General features: G+C 42.7%; 1 protein-coding gene across 3 annotated transcripts in view; it reads right to left on the bottom strand.

Annotated features, from left to right (window-relative positions):
• Positions 1–26993, bottom strand: part of tmtc1 (transmembrane O-mannosyltransferase targeting cadherins 1) — a 106597-nt gene that overhangs the window by 78037 nt on the left and 1567 nt on the right. Inside the window, exons 1-5 of one of the 3 annotated variants that reach the window (XM_062382915.1) lie at positions 22560–22726; positions 22166–22343; positions 8245–8318; positions 7479–7655; positions 2108–2189 (exon numbers count right to left, since the gene is read on the bottom strand). In XM_062382915.1, the coding sequence (XP_062238899.1) occupies positions 2108–2189; positions 7479–7655; positions 8245–8318; positions 22166–22343; positions 22560–22678 (630 nt within the window). In that variant the 5' untranslated portion in view covers positions 22679–22726. Of the gene's footprint in view, positions 1–2107; positions 2190–7478; positions 7656–8244; positions 8319–22165; positions 22344–22559; positions 22727–26993 lie in introns of those variants that run through there. The other 2 variants (XM_062382913.1, XM_062382914.1) reach the window with 2 other exon arrangements.

The following is a 26993-nucleotide window of genomic DNA, read 5'->3' as shown; positions in this document are numbered from 1 at the left end:
ACTGAATGCTCCGTGTCGTTCCTGCTGCTGCTTCCATCCTGTATTCTACAGGGTAGTAGTGGGTGAGAGTCACCTACGTTAGCTCCTAAAGCCTCGCTTGATCACCACGGGTGTCATTGAGACGTGTTGACTGGTAAAACTTAGAAACTCCGCTGGGCAGTGAGGAGAGACACTCGCGCACTAGGTGGGCGGGGCTACATTCGCCTGTATAGGTGTTTATTTTACCTGCACGTCGTCTTGCAGGCGGGTCGGGATAGTATATTGTTTACTTTACAGTGTGTAGTTCAGCTCCGACACACACAGACTCTGTAATTCATGTATTGTTATTGTGCCTTATAAAGACCAGTTATAAGCAAATGTTCAATAGGTATATATTGTAAATGTTTATATTTCTTTATGAGTGATGATGTATATTAAGATGTTTGGAGGAAAGAGACACCATAATAATTGAATGTATGTTTTATGCACTTAAAAATGCAGTTACACTGCAAGAAATGCTTGTACTAGAAATTGTGTCTAATTTGAATAAGATGCAGTCTGGATGTGGAACTGAATGCTCTGTTTCGTTACTGCTGCTGCATTCATGCTGTATTCTACAGATATACTTTGTTGCTGTGGTATCAATTTTGGGACCCATAACATATATCTCCAACCAATACTTTGACACTAAAAAAATTAATCTAACATAAGGGTAAAATGAGGCAAAAATTGAGGTACAAACCTCCTTGGTGTTGTCAGAACATGCTAGCACATTGAGGCTTGTGGTTAGAGTGTGTGTGTCCAAGCAACTTCGACGAAGAAAGAAATAATTTTATAATAAGTTTTCGTGTGGGGGGGGGGGGGGGGGGGCGCCAGGAGTGAAGCTTGCCTAGAGCGCCAAATGTGCTAGGGCCGGCCCTCAACATAACACTGTTACCATGGAGGAGAGGGTGACTGCATTGGAAAGCAAAGTCGATATTAAAGTCTTAAACTACCCTACAGAACCAGTCTGAACTGGCTCAGGCAAACCTCCTTGTCCTCCTATATAAGACCCTTGTATTTGACTGTTCTCCATCTTCACTCTGAGATCCTTAGGACTCTCGGGTGTGTTGATCCTTCCTGCAGAAAGCCCCTTATTAGATAACATTGTTGTTTCCAGCCTCTTGTATCTCCAGATTTCCATCACAGGACAGTGGGGAACCCACAACCACTGGAAACATTTTTGATTTTGAACACATGCATGTGAGTGAATGTCACTCACTTTAATTTTTTTTAATCATCAAAGCAGACAAAATGTCTGTGTGTGTGCTCCCAGACAGCGCAGACGTGTGTCTGCGCTGTCTGGGAGCACACACACAGACATTTTGTCTCAGAGACCCACAGGCTCAGAGACCCACACAGTGAGATTAGAGCTTGTTCACGCAAGCAGCCGGTCAGTGACTTTGTTGAAGAACAGTGGAAACAGTGAAAATACAGAGTTTCTCTCTGGTAACAGCTGCTCCATGATCAGAGCAGAAGCTACAGTTGGTTTATACCGAGCACGAGTTTCTTTGTCCTCCTCCACTATAACCTTCTCTCACTATAACTAATAAACACGCATCATTAGTTATCAGGACCTGATCAGTACATGAAGTAACTCAGTGTTTGTTTGATTTGCTTTAGAGTTTTTGAGACCGCATTTAAACATCATGAAAAATGTGTTAAAATGAGCGGAGCGGAGGGCAGACATGATCCGAAACCATCGATTCATAACACATGACCGGACGTTTGTCACCAAAATCATCCCAATAAAAAAAGAGTGAGCTAGTTCATTTTAATCTGCATGAACTTAACTCTGAACTAGTTCATTTTAAGTGTGAACTGGCAATGGTCACTGAGAATAACTATATATAAAACTTTATAAGCTGTGCCATCAAGTTGTATTTGGTGAAAGAGAGGGCAAAATGGCTCTTTTGATAATAAAGGTTGCCGACTCCTGTTCTAGAAGGATGGAAAACCATATGTTTATCAAAGTAAAAATCCATCTAATACTTGGCCAACAGTAATGTGGTGTTTGGTAGCTCAGTGACTTAAACATGTGAAACTAACTGAATTGTACTTTTTAATGTAAAAGAAAAAAAGTTCTCACATATCCAGAGATTAGGCAGGCTCTTTTGACGAAGGGGCTGCAGATGTAGAGGAGGTTGCCTGGTCTGGAGCTATATAGGTGACTGAAGGAAAAAGACAAATAGAAGGTTGTCAGTCCGAGTTACTGAGCCAAGTCATTAATAGGTTTTAATAATCTTCTAACACTGTGTGTGTAACAACAAAGCGCTGCATCCATTCAAAAATCCTTGAAAAATTGTTATTTAACAAATATTCAATAAAATATAAGTGTAAGTTCATGAACTAAATTTTATATTCAGTAGGCTTTTCAATTTAATTATCCTAAAAAAACAGAGTCTCCCCCATACCGATGGTTTGACCCAACCTGGCACACGCCACCTGTCATCACCTGTCATCACCTGCCTTGAAAACTTCAACAATGGAGTCGAGTTGAAGTGCAGCAGCAATGCTGCTGAAACACGGAGGGACAAGTACCAAAGATGGCGAAACCAGAGCAGAGAGCCTTCCCTAAACAACACCGTGAGAGCTAGTGCCTCTTCGGAGGGGCGCTAAAATGGAAAAGTTTTCCGTTGTGAAGTTAATGATTCATAACAATAAGTCCGCGTCTCTACCGGTACCCTTTCAAAATAAAAGCATGTAATACAAAAGCGGAAATGAAATTGTATGACCCTAAAGCGAGCAAATATGTCACAATAAAATAACAGAAAGACACAATAATATTAACAATAACATAGATTGGGTTATTTACACTTTATGTTTTTTCTGTGGGGAGAGATTAGCCAGCAGTGGCATTAAGCCACCACATCTTCAGCGGTATCTCCAGACAAAACATGAAAGTCATGTTGGTAAGCCACCTGAGTTTTTTAAGAGGAAACTTTCTGAATTCAGGTCATCTCAAGACACGATGCGAAAAGCCTCCCCAAAGCAAACGGAAACAATCTACCTGTCATTATTCTTTTCAATCCTTAAAGAAGATATTTTAAGATGATGAATATTAAAAAAATATGTTTTGAGCTAATCTTTTATTTAAAACTAAGTTAATGATTTATTTTTTGGGAAGAAGTGTTTAGCTATAATTAAGTTCATGAGTTCAGTTTGAGAACATATCTTTATTATGATCCCAAAAGAGGTCACTTTAAGTTGATAATTATTTTGAGGTGCACAAATCTTTATTTATATTGAGATAATAATAAAAGTCTTTAGTTATTTTATATCTTTTTATTTCGTAATAGTTCAAGAGAGACCACTACAAATGAGCAATGTTATGGACATTGATGGAGTTTTAAATTTGAATGTGTCTAGTTACAAGGCTTAATAAATCACATTACATCTTTCTTTCAACCAAAAATGCTTTGCGCTGGCTAGGGGGTACTCGGCAGAATTTTTTCTTCGAAGGGGGTACTTCACTGAAAAAAGGTTGAGAACCACTGCTCTAAATAAATAAATACTGCCGTGACAGTGATGCCGGGTTCTGCGTGATGTTTGCAGGCAAATGGAAGGATGAGGAAGAGTAGAGGGTTCAGCGACATCTGATCAGCTGATATAGATTATTTTGATCTGTGATTTTGTTTTTACTCCAGGCTCCGTTCTTTCTATCGGCTTCACTCTCACACATTTTGTTATCCACAGCAGTGGCAGTTTTTCACACTATTTTTTCAAAAGTGACATCACTGCTGTCCTATATAATCCCTCTTTACCTCCACCCCACTAACAAACAGCTCAGGATTTGGAGGCAGATCCACATACGAATGTTTCAAGGTGGACTGTGATTTGTAAAGAGAACATTGAGTGCAGGTGTGCGTTGGCACGGCTCTACAAATCGGAGATTTCTTTTGCGTACACCATTTCCGGCTTTTAATAATTGTGGGAAATAATGTAATTTTCCCAAAATATTGCGATTTAATATGCGATTTTTTTATTTTATCCTCTTTTTTCCTCCCCCAAAAAAACATAATGAATGATTTAAATATGACCAACACAAAATAAGATACATTTACTGTACAATATTCTTTCCCACATTTTTATTTAACTGCTCATTACAGAAACAAGAAGAAATCGGTGTGCATTTAAATAATTTAATCAAAGTTATTGTAAGTATAAACACAAGCCATGCACTTTTTAAAACCTGTGTGCAAAATTTACTATCTTGAGATTTTTTTTTTTTTTTTATTATGGTTGTCTTACTGCTCCCAAATCAGTAACATTTCCAGTGTTGGGAAGGATACTTTCAAAAGGTATTTCGTTACAAAATACATGCCCAAAAATGTAATCTGTAACGTATTCCATCTTATCAGAATCAGAATCAGAAGTATTTTATTGCCAAGTAGGTTTACACCTACAAGGAATTTGCTCCGGTTAATGGTGCATACAATGAACATAGAAACATAAAACGCAATAAATACAACATACATAGGAAAAGCAATAAAAAATAGAAAACCTGTATATATTTACTCACTCTTTACTTCTTATTTACTCACTTTTTTCCAATATTTATACAAAGTAGCATTTATTTTGACATAAACATTTCTGAATAAAAATATATGAAAGATAAAAGATATAAAAGTGAAGTAAAAAGTGAAATGCAAAATGCAAAACATTAAACAGTGTCCGATTAAAATATGCAATGTAATACAGTATAATAACATGAGATAATGTGTTAATTTATTAATTAAACACATCCTTGAGGTGTGGGGGTGGAATAAAAGTCTGAGTCAGGTGGGGGTCCCGGGCCTTGTTGATGAGGCCAACGGCAGCCGGGAAGAAGCTGGTCTTGTGGCGGGCGGTTTTGGTCCTGATGGACCGCAGCCTCCTGCCTGAGGGAAGAACCTCAAAGAGTTTGTGACCCGGGTGGGAGGGATCAGCCACAATCTTGCCTGCACGCCTCAGGGACCTAGAGGAAAACAGGTCTTGTAGAGATGGCAGATTGCAGCCGATTACCTTCTCAGCAGAACGGATGATACGCTGCAGCCTCCTTTTGTCGTTAGCGGTGGCAGCAGCGAACCAGATGGTGATGGAGGAGGTGAGGATGGACTAGATGATGCAGGTGTAGAAGTGCACCATCATTGACTTTGGCAGGTTGAATTTCTTCAGCTGCCGCAGGAAGAACATCCTCTGTTGCCCTCTTTTGGTGATGGAGCTGATGTTCAGCTCCCATTTGAGGTCCTGGGAGATGATGGTGCCCAGGAAGCGGAAGGACTCCACAGTGACGACTTGGGCGTCTCTCAAGGTGATTGGGGTGGGTGGGGCTGGGTTCCTTCTGAAGTCCACAACCATCTCCACTGTTTTCAGCGCGTTGAGCTCCAGGTTGTTCTGGTCACACCAGGTCACCAGATAGTCAATCTCCCACCTGTAGGCGGACTCGTCCCCATCAGAGATGAGCCCAATGAGGGTGGTGTCATCCATGAACTTCAGGAGTTTGACGGACTGGTGACTGGAGGTGCAGCTGTTGGTATACAGGGAGAATAGATGAGGTGAAAGAACACAGCCTTTAGGGGAACCGGTGCTATTATTAAACTCAGACAAAACAGAGGTTATAATACTTGGCCCCAAACACCTTAGAGATACATTATCCAATGATATAGCTGCGCTAGACGACATTGCCCTTGCTTCCAACAAAACACTCAGGAACTTGGGAGTGATCTTCAATCCTGATTTATCCTTTAATAGTCACTGAAAACAAATTTCTAGGACCGCCTTTTTACACTTGCATAATATCTCAAAAATCAGACATGTCCTTTCGCAAAAAGATGCAGAAAAACTAGTCCACGCCTTTGTTACATCGAGGCTGGACTATTGTAATTCATTATTATCAGGTTCCAGCAGTAAGTCGTGTCCTGACGAGAACAAAGAAAGAGAGCACATTTCTCCAGTATTAGCATCGCTACACTGGCTTCCAGTTAAATCTAGAACCTCACCTTCAAGACCCTTAATAATATAGCGCTGTTAGTACCTTATAAACCCACTAGAGTGGATTTGTGGATAGCTCATCGGGGGTCGCGGTGTTGGATCCAGTGTGGCGGATTCTGTGTCATGTGGGCTGATCGTGGTGCTGGTGGCGGAACCTGTGTTGCGTTGGCATTGGGTACGGGCGGTGGACCAGGACCACGGCTCGTGGTGGGTCCTGGTGGGCGGCGGTGGACGATGACTGCGGACTGGAGAAGCGCCTGGTCTGGATGGTGGATGGTGGTCCTGCTGGTTGCTGACCATGGACTGTGATTGCAGCGGGACTGCTTGGCATGTCATGTTGGGGTTATCCTTCGGGATGTTAACCCTCATCAATGCTGCTAAAAACTTTAATCTGGATGATGTTTTCCTACACGTGGCAACTATTGCACTTCTGTCCGTCCTGGGAGAGGGATCCCTCACATGTGACTCTCTCTCTGAGGTTTCTATGCATTTTTACCCTGTAAAAGGGTTTTTAGTAGTTTTTCCTTACTCTTGCTGAGGGTTAAGGACAGAGGATGTCACACCCTGTTAAAGCCCTATTAGACGAATTATAATATGTGAATATAGGCTATACAAATAAAATTTGATTGATTGATTGATTGACTAACTAATCTGAGTAACGTATTCTGAATACTTGGATGACTTCCACATTGAAATGCATTTTATAAGTGTAGGAATGCGGCGTTGTTATAGTCAGTGGAGCAGCAGCAGTTTAAGCTCTGTGTCCGCAGATGCGGCGGGCCAGCTGGATGCGATGGAAGGGCAGCTTGCAGATCAGCAGCTCCGTAGATTCCCGTTCATGTCCTGGTGGTCGTGCAGCGGTATGGAGGCGCCGGGCCTCAACAGGAACACCCCCATGCTGAACACCTCCGTCTCACAGATGTGCATGTAGGTGACCGGGGGGGCTCTGGAGCCCCGGAGCTTTTTCCGGGGAGCGATTTTCAGGTCCGCCGCCCGTACCACGGTCACCGGCGAGATTAGCACGCTCTGTGTGTCCGCCACGTCGGCCGAAGACTTAAGGACCCTGTAGGTGATGCAGGCTTGCTATCTTCTGGATCAGAGGAGTTTTGTGGTCCAGCGGCATTCTTGATGCGGTTGAGGACAGCAGTCCAGTGCCCTACTCTCTTTCGCACATTTTAATCGCGCACGTTGCGATTAGAAAATCACGCTTTATCATATCGCGATTTTAGCACAAATGCAATTAATCGTTCAGCCCTAAATGACACCCATGGTCTGTATGTGATACAGAGCAACAAAAATCATGTTTGGTAGACACGATAAGTATCAAATAATCTGAAATGCATCATGTCCATCATGATGCCACGCACATAGTAAATATAGCATTGATTGCTGAAAAAGTATGTGCATGCTCATAGGACATTTACCACACAATTAAATATAAGTTAAAACAAAAACATTTAAAACAAACCAAGACTCTGAGTGCTTACTTAATAAGAGGCTTGCAGCAGAGGACCAGGGCATCATAGAGCACGCACACTCCAAACACTGTGATGCCTGTCTCCTTGATCAGCATGGCGCAAGTGCCCAGCAACAAACTGACAATCAGAGAACATGCTGACATGGTGGAGGGCAGAGAGTCCTCTGGGACACACACACCCACACTTCTGAGAGAAAGAAAAAAGAACGACAAAATGCATCATAGGGAATATATGTATATAAATGTATGATGACAGAAGATCCGTCAAATCACAAAGATAAGTAATGATTTATTTATAGCTTTAAATCTGAGATCATCCCAAAACATAAAGAAAAACCCCCATTCATGCTCACGTTCACAACTAGGGTAATTTGTGTCTCTAATAAACCTGCATGTCTTTGGACTGTGGCAGGAAGCAGTGAAGAGCAACAGGGATAGGGAGAATGTGCAAGCTTCTGAAATATGCAAACTATTAAAAGTGTTCTTAATTTTACAAACTCTGATTTAAATCATGTACTTTAAAATAACCAAGGAGGAAATTCTGAACATGCATAACCACCTCCATATACAGTCTATGATAACCGCACTCTGTAGGAGGTTGATGGATGTTGCCAACCAGCACACAACCTTGTATGATCATCTTTTGTAGCAGCCAAATAGCTGCTAATGAAAAACTGCATTATGTTGTCTGCATTAAAAACACATTATCATCTGTTTCTCTGGCAAACTAATATCTAATATCTTATACGTGTGTGTGTGTTACAGAGTCATCTTACCTAACATAGGAAAGAAAAGTCAGCAAGAACAGCAGACAGGCCAAAACATCGGCCCTGCCCACAACACCAGACACCTGTAACACACAAACATTTCAGTGATTACTCACATGTGGAACAGTGAGGATACACAGCTGGATGTCCGTGTGGAGCCCATTATTTTTGCTACACTTTAGTGTAGGGCTGCTCGATTAATCGAAATTTAATCGTGATTATGATTATGGAGATAAACGATCTCCAAACTACTATAATCGAGTTGAAACGATTATTTGGCATTTTTTAGAATAAGGGCATATTAATAATCGTTTAAATAATCGTGATTTTGATATTGTCCAAAATAATCGTGATTATTTTTTTTTCCATAATCGAGCAGCCCTACTTTAGTGAGATGCACAACTTAAGCTGCTGCTGTAACAAATTATAAATATTCTGCTTAATTACTGACAGAACCTAGCCCACACTTCTTAGTGAATGAAATAAGAAGCGAGACTTTTCCCAACCCTTCTTCCTTTAACTGAAATTGCCATCCCCAAACTTGGCATTGTTGTGTGAGAAGATATCTGGAACTCAACGCTGTTAGCAAAGACATAAAGGTAGAGTCTGGGACTCTAACCTCAACATTACATTACATGTAATTTGGCTGACACTTTTGTCCAAAGCTACTTACAATTATTTCACTCAACATTTATGAGGGGCCATTTAGGGGTTCAGTATCTTGCCAAGGATATTTCGGCATGCATATGGGGAAGAGTGGGATTTGAACCGGCAACCTTCTTGTTGAAGAACCACCACTCTACCACCACTCTACCACCTAGGCCACACCGCCCCACTCATCCTCTCCATCAAACAGGGTAGGCTTGAAGCCTGAGGGCCAGAGCTGCTAATTGCTGTGATCCATTTTACCGGGTGGCTGACATCTTTCGTGTGAGTCTAATTAAAGAGTATTTTCGCAAAAAATAGGGTCTGTTGTTTTGAATTCTGCTTTAGAACAATTCATTGCACTCTTGCATTGTGTTTATTTTTAAAATGATGTATGACTAATGAGAGTCACTAGAGCAGGTAGACTCTAGATTATAAAGAAATTAATCAAAGGCTGAAAAAATCATGGGAAAAATATACTACAGGAGCAAAGTCTTGGGCTGATCACTGTTTGGAATAAATTTATTTTGTAGTTTCTGCTTCTTGTGTGTTTGCCATCTTGACTTTCTGTCTTGGTCCTGTTTCCCGACCCTTGTGATTGTCTGCACCAGTCCTCATGTGTTCCACCTGTGTTCAATTGCCCCTGCCTTCCCCTTGTATACAAGTCTCTGTGCTTCCCTTTGTCCAGTGCCAGTTCATCTCGTATTGCATGCAGCGTTCTAGCTATCTCACAAAGTCTTGTCTCATCTTAAGCACGTTTTCCTTTATTGTTTGACCTCGTTTTTTCCTCCGGATTCGGATACCTTTGCCTTATAATTTTGACCACGTGTACCAAAACCTGCCTGGTAATAAAAAAACACTTATTTTTGAAAACTGAACTCTGTATGAGAGTTGTGCTATTGGGTCCCAGTTCTAGTATGACACCTTACAGGATTGTGTGATGGTTTAACGTGATCAATAGAAGTTTTCACATTAGAATTTAGTCAAAAGGAGGCGCTACCAGATTTGATACAGCGGCCTCGCAATTCTCTCACAGCCCTATAATTAATGTCATGATGGAATACAATAGTCTTATAGAATTAATTTCTAATTTTGTATATATCGATCCTTCAATGATCCCACATTTGTGATAATCACTTTCTGCCTTACATTTTATGGTTGAACGCACTTATTGTCGCTTTGGATAAAAGCGAAATGAAATGAAATTATCTTACACACTCTTAGATACAGTAAACGATTATTGGGTCATGGTGAAAACAGAATATATAACCTTGCCCTTCATACATTAGGTAACATTATTATCTAATACAAAATAGGGTCAGCGTTATGCATGTCCTCTCCCACTCTCTCTCTGTCCCCTCTTCACAGCTTACTCTTAGTCCGATCCATTAAAGGCAAAAAAAAGTTTGATTGTACAGGAGAGCGGGGTAATGCGGGACATCGGGTAATGTGACACACCCACTGTATCTAGGCAACGGAACACATTTGTGGTCATTTGACCATTATGTTTTCAAGCCACTCTCATTCCCCCCTTGCCATGAAGGAGAAGTTGGTGCTGGTGCTGTGGAAAGTATTTTTTTTCACAAAAATGTGTTTTTTGCATGTAAAAGTAAATTTTCTTGCTTTAAACTTAATCAACTGTTGTAATTTATATCATACATGTTGGTGAACTTCCAACATATAAAACCATGTGATTGATGCTAGCTGAAGATTAGCCTGAATTGCTAAGAGATGTTGTTTTTTCTAAAACGGTGGCACCATGAAGCACAAGTTAGGTTTAGTCTTAAACATATTTTTGTGTAATATTACATTATATATGTTTTATTTTTAATGTCATAAACATTGTAGTAAAGCCATCATGCCAAGAAACTATACACCAGGAAGACAACCTGGGGCCAAACACCCCTAGCAGAGATGGAGAGTGCAGCCGCTGATGTCATGCAAGGAAAGAAGTCCTTCAGAAAAGCTGGAAGAGATAGAAATATTGATAAGACAACCCTCAAATGATTCATAAAGAAAAAAGAGAAAGGGGAAGTAAAATCAGTATTCTGGGGTGCAGTAGCTGAGGTAAAGATAATATTCACAAATGAGATGGAGGAGGAGCTTGCCAAACACTTGAAACAACTAGCTGACCAGTTCCATGGCCTTGCTTCAGTTAAGTGCCTTGAACTGGCATTTGGATCCGCAGAGAAAAACAATATCCCTGTCCCTGCCAATTGGACAGAGAAACAATGTGCAGGTAAGCTAGGGTGTGCAAGAGATCACATGAATCATGATAATCATAAATGTGCCTAATTGACCAATCCCCATGATTCTGTTACTAGTCTGATATTACTTTTGGAATGTGCGGTTGTCAATCTAGCTTTCAGGATTTTATTACAACATGTGGTGTTATGGTAATTTTAAAGTGGCCGGGGTAAAGTGAGACACAAGACCACTTTTTAAAAAACAATCATATGGACTTCCGGTCGGTAGGGCAGATGGAGTAGACGTGTAGGTGAGAGCTCCCGTGAATACTGAACTTTTCGAAAAACCCAGCCCTCAAACTTAATTGTTAGGAATAATTATTTTCTGCTTTCTTTAATCTCCCGTCCTGTTTTGCCCGGAAAAAACAAATTTTCTCTCTGAAATGGCTTCGAAAAGCGGAAAACCGAGCAGAAAAGAAGAAGCTAACGCTAGCTTAACGCTGGAAGCCATCACTGCGCTGCTCGAGCAGCATCGTGACTCTCTAGCCACCGAGTTCAAGACAGGATTCAGCCAGCTCGACTCGAAGCTCGACCAGACGCGGCTCGCATTAGAGGAACACGGCCAGCGTCTCGTCCCTTGAACTTGCTGCAGAGGACATCAGTCAAAGAGTCTCGGACCTTGAAAAAATCTGCTCGACTCTGAGAGATGACAATGCTAAACTTAAGGCTAAAGTCTCCGACCTGGAGAGCCGAAGCAGACGTCAAAACGTGCGCTTCTTGGGCCTGCCGGAGTCTACCGAAAGCGGACATCCCACCGACTTTTTTTCAAAGCTGCTGTGTGAGGTATTTGGGAGCGAGTTCCTGCCAACTGCACCAGAAATCAACAGGGCCCATCGCTCTCTGGCATCGAAACCGGCCCCCGGACAGCGATCGCGGCCAGTCCTCCACCGCCTACACCGCTACCAGATGAAGGATCTACTCATCAGAGAGGCTCGGCGACGGAAGCTCGATTATCGCGGCCAGCCAATTCGGATCGTAGAGGACTACATCCCTAGAGTTGTAACCCAGCGAGCGGAGTACAGAGACGTGATGACTGAACTTTATAAATTGGGTCTGAAGCCTGCTCTGCGCTTCCCCGCCCGGCTTCGGCTGATGCTGCCCAGCGGAAACAGAAAGTGGATCAGCTCTGCGGACGAGGCGCGCGAGTACGTCAGGTCTCTCCCCAAATCCTCGAAAACTTTGTGATGGAACTGTTTAACGACGAACCCAGCAGAGGGAAGGTGGCTCCAATTTGGGTCCTGCCTTTCTGCATGGTTAGTTACAAGCTGGTCGGCGCGACTTGTTTATACTGGTGAATATGTTCAGTCCAGTGGTTCATACGTGAGTATTTTAACGCTGTTCCTTTTGACAGCTTCCAGAGACTATTACTAATATTACAAGCAAATCTCACGGTGTTTGGTCACTTTGCATAAATAATGTATCTAAAACAGAATTTACTTATTCTCTCTGTTTTCATATGAGGTTCGGTTCTGCTATGAGTGTTATTAATATAGAGTCTAGCTCTGCATTACGACCCTTGACAATACACTTTCCAGCTGTGAGCGCTTGTTTACATTGGGAGACAATTTTAACTCTACGTTTCCTGGAACTAGACGCTTTATGTTATTTGTAATCATATCTTAGAGCTCACATTTGTTTATTTTTTATTTCTTTTTTAGAAGGTGCTGATTATGTGTATGACACGGGAACAATAGTTAGTTGTGTGTGAGACAGGAAGAGGTGTTGTTGAATGATGTTTGTTCTGAAGAGCTTGCTGCTTTTTTTTTTTCTAGCAGCTGTCTTCGTTGTGGAGGGTGGGTTAGGGTTAGATTTCACTGCCTGTAATTTTGTAATCTTTTCAAATCCAGCACAATGCACTAGTCACACCTTATCTCTTAACATTTTGCTTAGTTCACTGCGCTCATGTTTCAACTTTATTTATCAAGCGCAATGAACAGACATCTGGGTCTAGTGAGTTGGAATGTTAAGGGTCTGAACCATCCTGTAAAAAGAAGAAAGGTCTTCTCACATTTGAAACAACTTAAAGCAGAAATAGCTTTCCTACAAGAAACCCATATTCGCAGTTCAGATAACGTCCATCTGTTGTCACGATGGTCGGGACAGGGATTTCACTCCTCTTTCCAAACAAAAGCCCGGGGAGTTTCAATTCTCATCAGTCAAGATATTCCCTTTGTGCAACATGATGTGATCTCTGATAGGTTCGGTCGGTATGTGATTGTCTCAGGTAAACTATGTAACACACTTGTAGTATTCGTAAACGTTTATGCTCCTAATGTGGATGACATAGGTGTTTTTGAACGACTGTTTTCATTGCTCCCAGATCTTAATACATATTCTCTTATCCTTTGAGGTGATTTTAACTGTTGGTTGGACCCGGTTTTGGACCGATCTTCTACTAAACCCAGCACAGCGAGTAGGTCAGCCCGTTCTATTCGAGATTTTCTCTCTAACTATGGTGCTTGTGATATATGGCGTTCTTTGCATCCATACGACAGAGAATACTTGTTTTTTTCACACATACTCAAGGATCGATTATTTCTTTATCGATAACGAACTTATTCCACTGGTTCATTTGTGCGCTTATCAAAGTATTGTCATCTCGGATCAATCATCTATTGTCCTGACCATGTCTTTCCCTGGCCTCCCTCAGAGGAACAAACAGTGGCGATTCAATTCAACTTTGCTATCGGACGATAACTTCGTCAAATTCATGCAGGAGGAAATAGCCTTTTTTCTTACTAAATATGTCTCCAGACATTTCTTGTTTAATTGTGTGGGATGCTCTCAAAGCCTACCTTCGGGGGCAGATTATAGCCTACCCCACACAAGTGAAGCGAAAATCTCACAAGTGTCCAGATTTATATAAAAAACGGCTTGAATTTAAGACCAGATACGATCTGCTCACCGCCTACTCAATTGAACAATCATTTTTAAAGAGTAAAACCATGTTTTACATATATGGAGACAAATTATTAGCCAATCAACTCAAAGGTCACAAAGCAAAACAAAATATTACTAAGATCCGGTTACCAAATGGCCTTATAACTGCAGATCGCCTACAGATTAAAGAAGCATTCAGGGACTTTTACACCCAGCTTTATACCTCAGATTGTCAGAGTGATTCTAATGCTAACTCTGACTTTCTAAGTGGTCTTAACATCCCAAGTCTTTCATCAGACATAACAAAAAGATTGGAAGAACCTATATCCCAGACAGATATAGCTTCAGCCATTTCTTCAATGCAGTCAAGCAAGTGCCCAGGCCCCGATGGCTTCCCGGGAGAATTTTTTAAGAAATTCTCTCTGCTGCTTTCCCCACTGTTATGCTCAGTCCTCTCTGAATCTTGCAGGCAAGGTTCACTTCCTCCATCATTTACTGAGGCCTGTATTTTCCTTATTGCAAAGAAGGGTAAAGATCCGACTGAATGTGCCTCCTACAGGACTATTTCCCTCCTTAACACGGATGCTAAAATTGTAGCCAAGGTCCTAGCCCATAGATTGGAGACTGCCCTCCCTACAATCATATCCAAAGACCAAACTGTCTTTGTTAAAGGCAGGCAATCCTATTTTAATATTAGACGACTGCTTGACATTATCTACTCTCCCTCTGAAGATATCCCAGAATGCGTTGTCTCTCTCGATGCAGAGAAGGCTGACTGGGTTGAGTGGGGGTACTTATTTGCTGTGCTTGACAAATTTGGCTTTGGCCCAAAATTTACTTCATGGGTTAAGTTACTTTATTCACACCCCATAGCCACAATTCGCACAAACTCACAGCGGTCAAGACCGTTCAATTTGCATTGCGGAACCCGCCAGGGATGCCCCCTTAGTCCCATGCTTTTCGATATGGCCATTGAGTCGCTTGCTACAGCAATCCGTACTTGCAAGGACATATCCGGCATCTGGAGAGGTAGCACGGAGCATAGAGTTTCACTATATGCTGACGATCTTTTGCTTTTTATTTCTTATCCGACAGCTCACTACCTCACGCTCTTTCGCTGCTCAGTCAGTTTGGTAAATTTTCAGGTTATAAGTTAAACCTTAACAAAAGCGAGCTGTTTCCTATCAACAACATCGCATAAGCTTTAGACCTTGCCAATTTGCCTTTTAGAATTGAGAATAAGAAGTTTTCCTATCTAGGCATCTCAGTTACAAGAAAGCACAAAGATCTATTCCAAGACAACTTTACCATGTTATTGAAGCAGACTAAAAAAATATTAGCACAGTGGTCACCCATGTCATTATCTCTTGTTGGACATATTAACTCTGTCAAAATGACCATTTTACCAACATTTCTGTACCTCTTCCAGGCCCTACCTCTCTTTATCCCTGGATCCTTTTTTCAACTTCTTGATTCAGTTATTTCTACATATTTATGGCAAGGTAAACGACTACGTTTGAACAGGAACCACCTGCAGAAAACCAAGGCTGCTGGTGGTCTTGCTCTACCAAATTTTCGTTTATATTACTGGGCTGCTAACTGCGCTGTCTTGCGTTTTGGTCTTTTTACTACAGCCGATCTGACTACCCTGACTGGGTAGAGATGGAGCTACAGTCGGATGATAATATGTCAATTCTTGCACTTCTCGGATCCCCACTCCTACTTCCCTCACTCAGATTCATTAAAAATCCGGTGGTTAAACATTCTTTAAAAATGTGGGCACAATTTAGGAATTTTTTTGGGATTTCACAGCTTCTCTCTTCTGAGCCCCATCGCATCAAACTATCTTTTTAAACCGTCCTGCAAGGATTCAGCTTTTCGTGAATGGCACAGGAGGGGTATCATGTGCTTTAAAGACCTGTTCATAGGCAACAGTCTGGCATCTTTTGAGCAGCTAAGTGAAAAATTCAGTCTTCCCAAGTCCAATTTTTTCAAATATCTTCAAGCAAGGCATTTTGTTGTTTCTCACTTACCTGGCTCTTTAATATTCACAGACTTGACCACTGTTGATAGAGTCCTCTCTGTAAATCCACTTAAGAAAAAGATAATTTCAGCTCTGTATAGCATGGTTTTGGATCTTGGGCGTGCCTCCACAGATTGGCTTAGAACAGCATGGGAGGAATACTTGGGTCTCTCTCTATCAGAGGACACTTGGACTTCCATACTTAAACTGGTTAGCTCCATCTCCCTCTGTGCATGTCACAGTTTAATTCAGTTCAAAGTGGTGCACAGGGCTCATATCTCCAAATCAAAACTATCATCTATGTACCCTGATATTAGCCCACATTGTATCAAGTGTGGTTTTGCTGAAGCTTCACTCATCCACATGTACTGGTCCTGTTCGAGCCTTACCAACTACTGGAGAGAAATTTTCCATACACTCTCTTGGGTGTTACGCCGGGTTCACACCGGACGCGGAAGCGCCGCCGAAGCGAGGTGTAAGCGCTAATCCCTAAAGCGCAGGCGCTTGGCGGTTCACACCGGGCGAGGTAGCGACGCCGAAGCGCTTGGCTGTTATCAGCCTGCAGTAAAAACGGCATTTAATAATTTTTTTCAAGCATATACTTAATTTTTGCTCCAAAATTAACTGCATCAGCGTCCCAACATGTGTCCTTTTTAGTCTTGTCTTTATAAAACATGTTCCGAGGATCATACAACTCACTGTACTTCTCCACTTCAATTATTAATTTAATGTCATCCATGTTGAAGAACTTCGCTGTTTGCTCCGTTAAATGTCGGGTGTCGAGGGTAAATTACGTATTCTCCAATCAAGCCTATGTTGAGAATACGTAGCCCCCCCCCTCTCTCTTTTTATCTTTACGACTGCTTGTGTGGCTTTAGTGGATGGGCAGAGGGGGACATTTAATAATGTGGTCGGTAAAAGTGGTCAAATTAAAACTCTTGGACAACAGAATATAAAGTATGGGATGCATATTTGATCATTTATATCATACAAAATATATCGTCAATATAGTTTAAATCATTTTTCAGTGTGTTTCCTGTTGCGATACGCTCGCGTCCAGCGGAAAAAATAGACTCGACGCCGAAACGATCGCTGCACGGCGCGAGGCAGCTGCGGCGCAACGCTACACTTCAGCGTCCGGTGTGTTCAGCACATCAATTTAACATGGGAGTGGATGGGAGCCAGAGGATTGGCGCTGCGCTTACGCCTCGCTTCGGCGTCACTTCCGCGTCCGGTGTGAACCCAGCGTTAGGCATCAGATTGGAACCAAGCCCGTTGATTGCTCTTTTTGGGCTCATGGAGGTGGAGATCGAGTTGTCCATAGAAAAACAACGCACTATATCCTTTGTCTCCCTGCTAGCTAGGCGACTGATCCTGCTCAGATGGAGGGATGCCTCCCCCCCCACTCACGCACAATGGCTAGAAGAAATCATGTCCTGCTTAAAATTGGAGAAGGTTAGATACTTGCTTAAGCCATCAAGTGGGAGATTTGAGAAGGCGTGGGGTTCTTTTTCTTGATGCATTCCAGACTCTGTGAAAACCTGGCCATTAGGTTATTTTTAGCGCAGGCTCTAGATGTGACAATTTGCTTATATTATTGTAGTGTAATGGCATTGACTGGGAAGGGATTATTTTTCATTTGAAGATTATATTTGATATATAATCTTTCTTTTCTGTATAACATAATTTTTTTTTCTCTCTTTTTCTGTTGTTACCTTGTGTTTTCTTTTCCTGAAGTTTTATTGCCCAATTCATGTCTGTCTGGACACATTGGTGTTGATTTTTGCACTCATGTGTACCTCCTCTGTAATGTCCATTCAGCATTGCACTTATATATATATATATATATGTGGAAAATCCTTCAATAAACAGATTTTGATTAAAAAAAAAAAAAAAAAATCATATTTTCAATGCACTTTGTCCTGAAGACATTCTGATCATTTCCAATGCTAGAAAACATCCTGAATTAATGGGAAATGTTTAAATTTTACAGATGTATCATTTAAGCTCGCCTAGAGGGGAGCAAATGTAAAAAATGTCCCACATTGCCCCACTCTCCCCGGTGGTTTTGATATCTCCTTTAGGCTCTGCCCGCCAAATTTCACATGCATCGGGTAAATGGGCTAGCCGAAGGCCAAAATGTAAAATATGCCCTTTTCCTTTTAAATCTAGGGGGCGGTATGACCATTATAAAATATTATCACATGACAATAGCACGTCCTGTTTTCTGGCGAATCATCGACATTTGACACCACACCATGGCCATGGCCCCTAAAAAACAACAAAAATATTATTTATGTTCAAAAAGTACCTAGGAGGATATATCCCAAATTTGAAGTTGATCGGATGAAATCTGTACAATTAGGATTTTGTAGCACATTTGAAAATGCAAAAATGTCCCCGTGTCCATCTGTGGCACACGAGAATGGTTGCTTATTAAGTCTCATGATTCAGCTACGAAGTCTGGAGTTGGCTTTAAAAAAATTTAGGTCATATGGCATTTAAAATAGAGGGATTGTTTCCAGTAGATGGCTTTGTTGAGCCTTTCTGCCTGAGCTGTCAAATATTGTCCTTGGGGTGTGTTCACGTAGTGACTCATTGTACACGTCAAGTTTAAGATAGATTTGAGCATGAACGGTAAAGTTACATCCACTTCCTTTTTATTGGCATTCCATCAAAATCATGACATCGCCTTACAATGTAAATGCTTAAGTATCAAATTATGGCGTCACAGACGTCTCAATGCTTGGTTCATTTTGAGGTGGATCAAATGAAAAAAAGGCGAGACTTTTATCACGCATGGTAAGTTTGACAGTGATTGGAGAAAAAAACGGAAGTTACAGCTACTTGAATTTGCATAGCGGGATGGACACGCCCACTTTATCAAAAAGTCCCTAACATTAAATATATATATCAAAATAAATATATATCAAATGGGAAGTTGTTCAGATGAAATCTGTAGGAGGGTTGGGATTTTGTAGCCTATGAAAATGCCCAAAATCCCACTTAATTTGCATGTTCAATCCAAAATGGCTGACTTCCTGTTTGTTGTGGCGGGTAGCAAGTGGATTAGTTGTGAATCTTGGCATGATACACCTGTCCCAAAATATTTTTTCCTTGCCGAAAGTAAAAAATAGGACTTTTCAGTTGTAACCTGCAGGGGACACTAATGAGCCATTTTTGGACGCATATTCCCAAGCTTGGCTGCGAATTTGGTGAGTTTTCAACCATGTGCAATGATGTTACAACCCCTTCATGTTTGTTGCCGTTCCATCGAAGGGTACGCCATCATCATTTAACAGAGGCTTTAGTTTTATAATATCGCTTCACCAATGTCTCAAGGTTTCCCTGACCTACTTTAAAGTGGAGAAATTAAAAAGCTAGACATTACATGTCAGCTTTTCACATGTCAAAGTATAAAACATGATACTGTCATTACTCAGGCCCTTATAATGGAAGCAAAAACAATATGCTGAAATGTGTGGATAACCTAAATAGAATGATCACCGAGCGCGTGATGAGGGGGTTGAAAATAAAGTGGCTGCATTGAAAAGTATAGAATCTTCTCCTCCGCCTCCTTCACGGAGAGGTCCGGACGGCTGGTTACCGGCCAGACAGCGGGCCAAATATCCAGTAAGCTCCCAACTACGGTTCGGGCCTGAGGTACTGGCCAGAAAAGGTAACACTGGGGGACTCGTCTAGGATCACTTCAATGCTGTGAGCCCATACACCAGCATGAATCCATTCCTGGTTGACATTAAAGAGGCTGTCCGGGTTAACGCAGACATCGTTAACCAGGCGAATGGTGGATACGCCGGGCATGGCTACAGCACTAAGTAATTTGCCACAACTGTTCTTGGGTGGGGCATATACAGAGGTACTTACCGTCTCCCTGTAAACCCAAACGATCTGCAACCAGAGCCAGTACAGCACCGGTTCCTGACTCAGGTACAGTGGTCACATGCACCAAAGGCTCAGAAGACAACATGAGTATTCCAATACGGATATATGGAATTATGTGCTCTGCTAGACTCTAGCGCTTGGAGGAATGCACTGCCCCGTCGTCATTTCAATGGATCCAGACCTCAAATCCAGCCATCCACTGTACAAGTTCTGCAGGGCATCAATCCTGAGGGTCTGACAGTCAAGGGGGATGTCAACCTGCGTTACAAACTTGAACATTATTATGTCAGACACAGCTAATAACATGGAACAGGCACACTTGGATTATGGTCACAGAGAAATTAAGCCCGGCCCACAGCCTGAGGTGCACATTGTCAGAGTAGCCCGCACTACATTGTTGGAGTCTGGCACCACCTGACTCCGCCATACAGCAGCTGGAGATATGATGTTGACCGTAACCAAAAGTTTAATTGAGAGGCACAATGTCCTGGTGGCCCACGTCTTTGTTCAGACCCAGCAACTCCATCAGAGTCTATTATCCTGGCCCTGCGCCTATCACCCTGAAGAGAGGGGCAGTTGCCAGGGTTCTCCAGCAAGCAGAGGTGTTGGGGAGCTAATTGGGCCCAGGTGGCACCTGAGCCCAATCACCCCCTATCTACTTACCTATCCAGCAGAAGGATTAAACGTTTATTGAAAGAACCTTAGTGCACATATTAAACCTGGAACTAACAAGGCCTATAGAGTATTGATGATAAAACACAGTAATTAGGAAATAAATGAAATATAAATAATACATTATTAAATTTAAAAGTAATAAAATCAGGTTCATTAACTGCTTATGGGTCTATCTGCAATATCTGCATCTCCCACAGCCACAGCTTGGTTTTAAAAGCCCTCACTGTAGCGTACATGTCAGTGATGACACGGCCCCGCCCCTGATGCTGCAGGTTGAGCACATTCAGGTGGCTTGTGATGTCACACAGAAACGTTTTATTTCGGAGCTCTGTCGTGACTTTCCCTTTGCTTTCCATAAACTCACAGATCTCCTCACGCAACAAGAAAAATTGTTCCAGTAACTTTCCCTGGCTTAGCCATCGCACTCTGTGTGATAGGGCAAGTCACCATATTCTGAACTTAACTCCTCCAGATAAGACTTGAACTGGCGGTGATTTAAACCTTTGGCTCTGATAAAGTTAACCGCTAATGTTATGATGCTCATCACATGTTCCATTTTCAAGGCTTTGCCACACAACGACTCCTGGTGTATGATGCAGTCAATCTTGAATCTTGAATAAGCTGTCAACTCACTTGTGACGTTTTCCTCCTTCATCTTTTTTCGGATCCTCCCCACCAATCCACTCTTTTGACCGCACATCGCAGCTCCCACCTCTCTTGAAAACTACTGTTTTCAAATTCCACCCATCGTTAAGCCATTTTTTTGGGAGAGGGATAGCGTTCGCGGGTCACGATTGACGTGCTGACACATGGGCAGTGCATTTTGGAATTTGTCATTGACTCTTGACCCGCCCACTCAGCAGCCAATGAAAGCCTTCCATCTCACACAACCCCCAAGCCATTGGTCTAGAACTGTCACGTGCCCCATCCCGACCTGTTCACTGACCCTTAGGAATTCTCAATACTCATTTTGTATTGAGAACTGGCAAAGCACTGCCGGCGGGCCAGTTCTAATAGTAAATAGATTTGATCATGCGGGCCTTACATAATTCATCCGCGGGCCAGCCTTGAGTTTGACACGTGTGCTCTACACAGTCTCAGGTCGTGTTCAGTTACGGGGATAAGCCTGTGAGCTCAGGTGGACCCAAGCAGGCAATAGGCTAGGAGCTGGAGTTGCGAGCTAACTGTGACGTCACATGATAATTATTCATAATATCAAACCTCTATACGATTTAAATGAGTGAGTTAGAAAAAAATTCACCCCCCTCAGAGTTGTCATGAAGTAAGAACTAAGTGATTGGGACTAAAACTGTTTTTTTAACCAGGATGTAAACAGGTTTAATTCCGCTCTAAAGTCAGGCTTTTTAACATGAGAGTCAATGGGAATTGACTCCTTCTTGGAGCCAGCCTCCAGTGTCCACCCTGTGAACTGCAGCTTCTTGCACTTCCGTATTAGCCTCATCACTAAGCCCAGGATGTTAACCCTTGCCTCTACCACATTTCTTATTGTAAAGCCAACTTGAACCAGTTTGTAACAGGCTGTGTGGCGCATACTCACGGCTTCAGTGTGGACAGGGTGCACAGCAAAGAGGAGTGCTGTGATGAAAGCCAAACGCGAGTCTTCAAACACACAGCTTTTACATGTGTGCATGAGCAGGCAGGTTACAGCACAGTGGAAACACACATTGACCATATGGAAATACAGAGGTGTCATTCCGCCCAACAGGATGTTCAACCTGACAGACAAGAGAAAGAAATATTCAGCACTGTGGGTTGAGACAACAGACTTTTTAAAAGTTATTCGGTCATTGTAAAAGAGTACAGTCAGTATCAACCATTATTCAATATATCCTTATACACATATGGAGACAAACACATGTCAACCTTATCTAAACAATCAACCAGCAATCCAGCACATGTGGCTCAGGAGTTAGAGCGGGTTGTCCACTAACCAGAGATGGATGCATGTTGAAGTGTCCTTGGGCAAGATACTACATCCCAAATTACCCCTGGCATTTGGCAGTGTATGAATGATGTATGCTAGAGAAAAACTGAGAAAAATGTCAGACATGGGTACACTTTATGAATGCATGGGTGAATGGCAAAACTGTACGGATAAACATTATTAGTGGTTATAAAGACTGGAAAAGCGCTATATAAATACAGACCATATTACCATTTCCTAGATGAAGCCAGATCGTTCTGTCCACTATAGTGGTAGCTACGTCTGACATTAGCTCTATATTACCTTACCTATGCTCGTACCTAACGTCTTGTTTCCCTCTGTTCAAAACCATCCCAGCCTGCCAGTTCCTGATCAACACCAATTGCAAACCTGTCCACCGTCAGCCGTCTTCAATATTCCCCTCTCTCGCGTGCTGAAGCCCCTGGATCCCTAACTGCCACTCCACTGCTATTCTACATACCTCCTGTGAATCCCACCATTATTAATCATTTCAATAAACTGTTAAACTGCATACTCGAGTCTGGGTCCCAATCTCCATCAAACATAACAGCATTGCATAATGACAGAATGTCGGATTTCTGACACAAGATTACATGCTGCTAAAGATCTTCAACCATCTCCTCTCTCAGTGAGACGTTAGGTTCCTGTGTCCACTATGTTGCAATGTAGGCAATACCCAGCCCTACACAGTAATACTGTATAATCTCACCAAAACCATGTCACACGTCTAGCGAGTTCTGTTGACTATGCTAAAGTACAAATGTAATATGCTCATCAAAAGCATATTTTGCTACCAAGATGGCGGCGCGTGTACAACGCGAGGCTCAGCGTCTCCCCAGATTTAGCAAAATAGTTATTATCTGCCTACTCGTTTCAAGTCTGTTCACTGTCTTGCGAATACTGTCTACAGCCGACAGATCCTGTTCTTCTACCCAATTTTTCGATGGTCCAAGGCTCATTTCCGAAATCGTCAGAGCTACCGAGGCTATCAACCCGGCTGCGCCGACCGGAAGTGCTCACAGGCGGCATCGAGATCGTAAACAAAGACGGGGAAAGAGAGGTGGGCAAAGGGCTAAGCTAAAGCTAACGCCTCACCGGCTATCTCTACCAAGCCTTTTCCCCGCCAATGTTCGGTCTCTGGCGAACAAAATGGATGAGCTGCGGCTGCGGATCACCACACACAAATGGATTATGGACTGCAACATCATGATTTTCACAGAAACATGGCTCAACAGCAGCGTTCCCGATAGCGCCGTCGAGCTAACTGGGAGCTACCTCCTCCGGGCGGACAGAACAGCTGATGACTCCGGTAAGACCAGAGGTGGGGGACTGTGCATCTATGTGAACAAAGCTTGGTGTATGGACACTGTCATCATTGAGAGTCACTGCTCTCCTAACCTGGAATATCGCATGGTTAAGTGCAGACCGTTCTATCTACTGTTGTGAATGCGGCCTATATCCCCCCGGATGCTAATGCTAAGCTGGCAATGAAAGAACTGCATGCTGCCATTAGCAAACGACAGACTTCACACCCGGAGGCAGCCTTTATTGTTGCGGGTGACTTCAACCACTTCAGCCTTAAGACTGTACTCCCCAAATTCCACCAACATGTCTCCTGTGCAATGAGAGGAGTCAAGACTTTGGTGGACCATGTTTACACCAGCATGGCTGGTGCTTACAAAGCCGTCCCCCTCCCCCATCTAGGACAGTCTGACCACCTCTCCTTGTTTCTACTCCCCAAATACACACCACTCATCAAACGTGTGAAACCCACAGTGAGGACAGTTAAAGTGTGGCCAGAGGGAGCAGACACTGAACTCCAGCTCCGGTTCGAACACACAGACTGGAGGGCGTTTGCCGTTCAGGCCACACTGGACTCCCACACTGACATCAACTCTTATGCCTCTTCCGTTCTTGACTTCATCAACACCAACATCAACAGTGTCACCACCCTCAAATGCATCACCACATTCCCTAACCAGAAGCCATGGATGAACAAAGAGGTCCGTCTACTGCTGAAGGCACGAGACACCGCTTTCAGATCAGGTGATGCTCAGGCCTACAGTTCATCCAGGGCTGACCTGAAGAGGGGCATCAAGAAGGCCCAGCACTGCCACACGCTAAGGATTGAGGAGCACTTCAAAAACAACTCCGACCCCAGACGTATGTGGCAAGGCATCCAGGCTTTAACTGACTATAAACCCACCAACACCACCCCCCAAATCAGTGATGCCTCCTTCCCTGACGAGCTCAACAGCTTTTATGCTCGCTTTGACAGGGAAAACCAGGAGGCAGCTATCAAGGCTGTACTCACTTCAGACCACCAGCCCCTCACACTCTCCTCCATCGACGTGTGTGCTGCACTGGGCAGGATCAATGCACGTAAGGCTGCTGGCCCTGATGGCATCCCCGGACGCGTGCTCAGGGCCTGTGCTGGCCCAAGCAGCTGTCCCCACGTGCTTTAAAACCACCTCCATCGTGCCGGTGCCCAAACACTCGACTGCAGCGAGCCTCAACGACTTCCGCCCTGTTGCACTCACCCCCACCATTATGAAGTGCTTCGAGAGGATGGTCCTGGCTCACCTCAAAACCTGTTTACCACCCACACTGGACCCCTTCCAATTTGCCTACTGCCAGAACAGGAGCACGGAGGATGCCATCTCCACGGCACTTCACTCCGCACTTTCTCACCTGGATAATAACAACTCCTATTTAAGAATCCTGTTCATAGACTTCAGTTCAGCTTTCAACACAATCATCCCCTCCAAACTGATCACGAATTCATAAAAATTATTAATGAAATTAAACAGTAAATAAAAACCAGAAGATATTTTCTACTTATATATTTATTTGTATTAATAAACTTACTCAAATTATCAAATTGAATAAGTAAATGAATAACAGGCAAAACAAACAAACAAAGCCATATTGTATAACCAAATAATATGTTAAATAATCAAAAAATATTCTAACTTAAAACTTATCAAATCTCTGCTCTGAATAAAATAAAGGATCTTCACAGGAGCATCCTCTTTGGTGCCATCTCTAGGAAGAATTTTTATAACGTCACTGTGATTTATTTCAATGTCTTGCTCAATGGCAAGCAGGAGAAGTTCGGTGGGTTTTTCTTCCCCACAGAGACTCTTGAGCCTGTTCTTTATTATCTTCAGTTTTGAATGGATCTTTCCACTGAAGCTGTTGTCACTGGCAGTGTTGCATAGATCCTTACCATCTTGACAAGTGTTGGAAAGATAAGCTTGCCAGTGTTCTGCTCCACAATGGCAAGGATTTCTTGCACGTTCTTCGAGGGAAGGCTGGAGTAGAAAACCTTTAGCTCTGTCTTCAGCTGGTCCTCATTTTCCTCATAGAAGTCACAAATAACATGGACAGCTTATTCTGCCTCTGGGTTTGGAGTGCTTGTCCAGTTCGCACACACTGTTAGAGAGTGGAAGGACCGTATGATTGTGCCAGTTGGACTTCCAAGTGATGCTCCCCTGGAATCTCCTTAATTAGCTTGTAGGCTGTGGAGTGGTCCAGGCTTTCTTGTTGCAGAGCGTTTGATGCAAGAGCAGTGACTTCAAATGCTGGGGTGGTGATTTCCATGCAGAGGATGAATGGGAAGTTAATCGCATTTTGGATCATGTTTGCATCCCCTAGGTCAGGTGGATTTCTTTTACAGATCTGATTGAGGAGCATCATTATAGCTTCCAGATTTCTCTGAAGGGCCATCAGTGATTGTTCCTTACAAGCCCAACGGGTATCTGACAGCCTCGTGAGCTCCACAATGTGTCCCTCTGGATGCAGTGACTGCTGCAATCTAACTTTAGCAGCACAGCACTTTGAGGAGCCACTGCAAAAGGCATACAGCTTCTCCACAAGGTTGAAGAAGGTCACAAAGTCATTATTTGACTTTGAGGCTTCCACCAGGACCAAGTTAACGCAGTGTGCTTTTCAGTGCACATAGAGGGCCTTCTATGAGCACCGTGGAGCATGTCGGGGCGAAATTCTCACAAGAAGTAAAATAAATGCCCCTCAGATATCAAAATCAAAATCAAAAAACCCACTAGGGGTCTATCTGTGCACGTGCCTGAGCGTGAAACAAACTTTTCAACTACATTATCCTAGGAAGGGCTCTTACACCAAATCTTACACCAAATGTTTTTCATTAGTCATTTAGATGGATAAAATGGATTATATGTCTGAGTCATTTCTGTACGTCACTTCATGAAAATATGAAATCAAATTAGGTTCTGGTTTGTGGAAAGCAAATATGGCACCTTCTTACATGGCTTCAATGTTAAAGAGATTCTGATTAAAATTCACCAAAATTGGGAAATACATTTTCTTTTGTTTTGCATAACCATCAAGGGTCTCCTTGTGTCTGACGTGTAGTTGGGGCAAATACACTTTCTTAAACAAC

The sequence above is a fragment of the Platichthys flesus genome, chromosome 23 (genome assembly GCF_949316205.1).
Source record: "Platichthys flesus chromosome 23, fPlaFle2.1, whole genome shotgun sequence".
In the NCBI taxonomy this organism is placed as follows: domain Eukaryota; kingdom Metazoa; phylum Chordata; class Actinopteri; order Pleuronectiformes; family Pleuronectidae; genus Platichthys; species Platichthys flesus.
This window is presented reverse-complemented; position numbering and strand designations above follow the sequence as displayed.